Raw genomic sequence first — 5546 nt, forward strand, 5'->3', positions numbered from 1 at the left:
GAGGGAGCCGGCATCCCGCAGCCGCTGCCCGCCCTGTGAGCACCCTCGGGGGGCCCGGGGAGCTGCTGGCTCGGCCCCAGGTTTGGGGAAGCGGCCCCGGCTGCATCACCACGGCTCCACCAGAGGAGAAGGGACCAAGCGTGGGCACGGCGGGCCGGGGGGCAGAGGAGGGTCCGGCGGCTGCAGGGCAGGCTGGTTAACTGCAAAGCTCACCTCGAAGCACCCGGCACCCGAAAGCAGCCCCCCTGCACGGCCGAGGGGCTCCGAGGGCTTTGGTGGCTCTTTGTTCGCGGGGATCTCTCCCCCCTTTCCCCGTGCGCGCCCGGCACCGTTTCTCGCAAGGATTTCCTGCCAAAAGACAATCCCCCTGAGCAAAAGCAGAGCAAGAAAGTAGTGACCAATCCTTTCTGGATGGCTGTCACCAGGCTCCTCCCAGCCCCCGCTCCCCCTGCCATTTGCATACAAAAAATCCAGCAAACTCCCGTTTGCCCCCGCATCTCGCTCAGAGCCTCCGTCCCCGTCTGCCAGGCAGCAGCCCCGGCTGGGGCCCGCTCGGCACCCCGATACCCGGGCACCCCGACACCCCGGCACCCCAGTACCCAGCTCCCCGAGCAGCCCCGGCAGCGCCCCGCGATGCAGCGCCGCCTCTGCGCCCTGCTCCTGCTGGCCTCCCACTGCCTGGGCTCGGCCGCCGGGCTCTTCCCCTTCGGGGAACCCGACTTTTCCTACAAGCGCTCCAACTGCAAGCCCATCCCCGCCCCGATGCTGCTGTGCCGGGGCATCGAGTACCAGAGCATGCGGCTGCCCAACCTGCTGGGGCACGAGACGGTGCAGGAGGTGCTGGAGCAGGCCTCCACCTGGATCCCGCTGGTGCAGAAGCAGTGCCACCCCGACACCAGGAAGTTCCTCTGCTCCCTCTTCGCCCCCGTCTGCATCGACGACCTGGACGAGATCATCCAGCCGTGCCACTCGCTCTGCGAGGAGGTGAAGGAGAGCTGCGCCCCGGTGATGTCCGCCTTCGGCTTCCCCTGGCCCGACATGCTGGACTGCAGCCGCTTCCCCAAGGACAACGACCTCTGCATCCCGCTGGCCAGCAGCGACCACATTCTGCCGGTCACCAGGGAAGGTAAGAGCCCCCTGTAGGGGCAGCCCCCTGCCGGGGCGCCCCCCTGCCCTCGCAGCGCTGCCCCACGCTCGGGGGTCCGGGGGAACCCTCCCCCCCCCGGGATTCCCACAATCAATGCGCTCAGCTCCGCGGCGGTGCCCGAGCCCCCAGCCCCCGAGCTGGGGGTGCGGGGCTGAGGCCGGCACCGCTCCGCAGCTCCCAGCCTGCCCCCAAACCAGGGAGAAGGTCTGCAGCCCCGCACTCGAGCTCCCCAAGCCGGTAACGGGAGCGTCCTGTTCCCGCAAAGATCGGTGCTCAAGCCGATGTTTCCCCCTCACCACAAACCCCTTCTTCGTCTTTCCCCCCCACCACAAACCCCTTCTTCGTCTTTCCCCGTTTAAACAACAACAACAACAGCAAAAAGTTTGGGTTTAGGTGTGACCCTAAAAGCAGCCCGTGCGCCCTCCTCCAGCGGCTTGCCGCCGGGGTGAGGGGCGGCCAAGTGGAAAGGCAGAGCAGGGTGGGAGAAGGCGCGCAGTCTGTCTGTCCGTCCGTCGAGGGATGGAAAAACCGCCAGGGTTTCCCCCAAGGGTTCCCAACGCCACCTGCTGTTCCTTTCTCCCCGAGCCTGACGAGCACTGTCCCTTGCATTTCCAGCACCCAAGGTCTGCGATGCCTGCAAGAACAAAAACGAGGACGATAATGACATCGTGGAAAACCTCTGCAAAAATGACTTTGGTAAGTGGAAGCAGAGCCCCTTGGTTAAGAGCTGCGGGATTAGGAGCAGGTAGAACTCCCAGAGGAGTCAGAGAGAAGTGCCTGAATAAAGGCAGGGCTTTGTCTCGTCTGCAGATGGACCCGTCTGTCCCTCTGCGTCCAACTGTTCCAGTCCGGAAATGCAAAATTGCACCTCCGAATAAAAAGTGGCCCCGTTAGAGTCCATTTCTGAGTGCTGTTTCGAAGCAGTGCTCTTTTATGTGGATGTTGCAGGCAAGCCGAATAGAAAGTGAAATGAAAAAAAGGAATCTTTCATCTAGACTATTGCCTGGGGAGAGGTACAGCAAAGCTTCCCTTAGACACACGAGAAAGAGCCGCATGACCAATCTCACCGTGTAGCTAGAAAGAAAGTTTCTCCGCAGATTAAGAATGAAGCTCTATATATCATTTGACAGAGAAAGTAATGCACAGACAATTGGGGATATAAACTTAATGTGAAGATCTGGGGTTAGAAGAGGACAAGAAAGCCCCTTCAATGCAGACAACTGAACAGCACATTATCCACACATTAGCATTTCAAGAGAAAAGGGGAATAGGGAGGGGAATCCTTTTATAAGAGGTCAGTGTTTATACCTGGAGACAGATTTGTACTATAAATATCTGTAATAACTCAAAAGCTTTTCTAAAATACAAAATAAAACAAACAAACAAAACCTGGAACCCTGCTTGTGGGACATAATTGCTAAAACAACCAATAGCTTTGACCTGGCAAATTGCACTCAGATAAATCCTCCTAAAGCTAAACATGCCCCACAGATTCTTAAAGAACCTTGTATCCCCCTCCTAGTTATTTCACCAAATCGAATGCAGCTGTTGGACCAATTTGCCCTCCGCTGGATCTATTCTTTCAAAAAAACAATGCATGTGAAATATCATTTCCTTGCAGGTTTGCCTAAAATCCTCTCCAACCTAATAAATTAAGTTTAGAAGTTTTCAGCCACAGCAGAGATCAGGTTTCAGATTAGGTTTAGGTACTCGCCTCCCCGCCTCCCCTTCATATTCTAGGGTTTCAGGAAGACAGTCCTGTCCCAGAAAAAAATAAAATAAAATAAAAATAAAAAATAAAAATAAAATAAAAAATAAATTAAAAAAAAAAAAAAAACAGAGCAGTGCTTAACGTAACAAAGCTGCCCTCTGTCTGTTTGCAAACAGGAGAAAAGCTGGAGAAAATATTAATTTAGAAAGGAAGGAAAAAGAGGGGGAGGGGAAAGAGGAGAAAAGAAACCCCAAAACCCTCAGTCCTAAGGTTGATTCAAACTGAAATGACTTGCATGCCCTTTGTGGCTTTAGAAATGGAGCCACCTGCTGCCTCTTCTGTCAGCCCTGACAGTTTAATTAGCAATAGAGCACCTCCCTCCCCAGGTCCTCTTTATGTGCACTAATGGGAAAAAAACTCTCAATCTCTCTCCCTCTCTCCCTCATCCCACTCCCCCCTCCCCTCACTCCATTAGCCTTGAAGATAAAAGTGAAGGAGATTGCCTACATCAATGGGGATACCAAGATCACCCCCGAAACAAAGAGCAAGACCATCTACAAGCTGAATGGGCTGACGGAAAGGGATCTGAGGAAGATCGTGCTCTGGCTCAAAGGTGGCCTCCAGTGTACCTGCGACGAGATGAACGACATCAACGTCCCCTACTTGGTGATGGGCCAAAAGCAAGCTGGGGAACTGGTGATCACCTCGCTGAAGCGGTGGCAGAAAGGGCAGCGGGCTTTTAAGCGGTTCTCCCGCAGCATCCGCAAACTGCAGTGTTAGTGGCTTCGGCTCTGGCCGCCTCCAGCAGCCTCCTCTGTCCCGAGCTCTCCGGGCCTCCCGCACCTTCTTGCTTCGGCTCCTCTGAGCCTCGAGATGCCCTGGGCAGGAGATGCAGCGACCGTTCTCCAAGGGGAGGGAGCCCTCTGTTTCTGTACATAGGTTAAAGTGTAATAAAAAAAAAAAAATCATGACTATTTTTGGGAAGTATTAAAGTATCTCACTTAAAGCTTTTTTTTTTTTATGGTTGCAAAATGTGACTTTGGTCTGAGGTTTTCCCTCTTTATTTTGGTAATGCTGGTTCATTTATATTGCTGCTTCTCTGTATACATGCATGTCTGTTGTGCAGAAGTAGGAGACGCAGAGAAGACAGCCACATGTGCAACTGGCCTGTCACAGGGGGTACGACTCTTTCACTGAGGTGAAATGGCTTGTCATCTATATTAACACTATAAAGGTCATGTTACGACTCTTGCATGTGATACATAGGCATCAATAAGAGTATATTAACCATTCTCATGTTTTATTTTCCACAAGTCTGAGCCCTTCTCTCAGAGAAAAAAAAAAAAAAAAAAAAAAAAAAATGAACAGGTTCTGGAGCTGGTTCATCTGAATGCAACTTTTTTTCTTATTATTTTGCAAATTAAACCATCTGTAGCCTAACTGTAATATACCTAGTGGTTAACCTGAAAGAGTTGTAAAATATTGCTTTAATTAACCTTGTAAATATTCCAGATAAATGTTATATTCTTGTATATAAACTTTACATCATAGTTTACCCATTGTCTTGGTCTGTTTTGGAATGAGTTCACTTTAATATGTTTTGGGAGAAAGATGACCAACTGGGCTTTGTCATGGCAAAGCACAATTTGCCCTTCCACCCCAAATCACCAACAGAGAAGCACGGTGAAACATCTAGTGCTGCAATCAAAAAATAAAAATAAAAATAAAAAAAATAAAACATATTGGACCTCATTTCCCTGAAGACCAACCCATGAGACATGGGACTTGAGGTTCAGTTACCTCATCTTAATATATTTCTGTTGAGCTCTTCAGCACTAAGAGTTTTCTGTGGTTTCTTTGTTTGACTGCCTGCAGTTTCATCCCATCTTCTCAGAAGACCCTGCTCTTTGCTGAAGAGGAATGACAATGAGACCATTTGCTTACAAATCAAATCCATTTATCTGTTCCTTACACTTGAAACAGTCATATCGAGGAGTTCAAGAGTAGACTGAAAAATCTCATTTGCTAGTAACAACTCACAATAATTTAAATGGTAGGAACAAGGCCTGTTTTGTGTGTATGTACACTCACTATTCTTAGAAAATAAAACATCATTTGCACTACCTAATAGTGTAACTGGAGCAATGTCTTTGAGCATGTTGTCTGTGGAAGAGCATTACCTGCTAGACGTTTATTGTATTTACCCTGAAAAAGTCTTGTTTCCCAGTGCTGTCTCACATGTAAAATTCCTTTTACCCTCACTGAGAGAATGAGCTCGGTATTTCCAAGAACAATGTTTTATGCTAACTAAAGACTGAATGCAAATCCAACCCTAGATTTTTTAAAAGTAAAATGTCATACTAATTTCATATATTTGGTGTGATTTTTTTCAGTGTTATAATAAGAAGATAAAATCTAAAGATATACCATGTTAAATTTGTTTTAGAAAAAAAGTCTCATTTGCCCTCTTACAATGTCTTCATACAGTCACTACACCCAACACAAACAATGGTAGGACTCTGTGAACAAGCAAGACAAGATTAGCCCTTACAAACATCCTCAGAAATAAAGTAACAACAACAATAATAAAAAGGCCCATTCCAAAATGGTTCTGCATTCTTTTATGAAACACTATCTCTATTTAAAGGCCAGTGCATTGCTGAAATGTCTTTACAACTTTTCTTCTGA

The 5546-nt window shown here is 49.0% G+C and overlaps 1 protein-coding gene across 1 annotated transcript; it reads left to right on the forward strand.

Annotated features, from left to right (window-relative positions):
* Positions 1–467: 467 nt before the first annotated feature.
* SFRP2 (secreted frizzled related protein 2) lies at positions 468–5225 on the forward strand. The gene is made up of 3 exons (XM_035326043.1): positions 468–1126; positions 1763–1843; positions 3334–5225. Exons 1-3 carry the CDS (start codon positions 634–636, stop codon positions 3636–3638), a joined length of 879 nt encoding a protein of 292 aa, XP_035181934.1. The 5' UTR covers positions 468–633; the 3' UTR covers positions 3639–5225.
* Positions 5226–5546: the final 321 nt, after the last annotated feature.

This window comes from Oxyura jamaicensis, chromosome 4, assembly GCF_011077185.1.
Source record: "Oxyura jamaicensis isolate SHBP4307 breed ruddy duck chromosome 4, BPBGC_Ojam_1.0, whole genome shotgun sequence".
NCBI classification, from domain to species: domain Eukaryota; kingdom Metazoa; phylum Chordata; class Aves; order Anseriformes; family Anatidae; genus Oxyura; species Oxyura jamaicensis.

What these genes read in the sequence shown, in the direction of transcription:
- SFRP2 (XM_035326043.1), top strand. Translation starts at nt 634, where the DNA reads ATGCAGCGCCGCCTCTGCGCCCTGCTCCTGCTGGCCTCCCACTGCCTG. An exon ending in TCTGCCGGTCACCAGGGAAG is followed by an intron (nt 1,127 to 1,762) that starts GTAAGAGCCCCC and finishes TTGCATTTCCAG; the next exon opens with CACCCAAGGTCTGCGATGCC. An exon ending in CCTCTGCAAAAATGACTTTG is followed by an intron (nt 1,844 to 3,333) that starts GTAAGTGGAAGC and finishes TCACTCCATTAG; the next exon opens with CCTTGAAGATAAAAGTGAAG.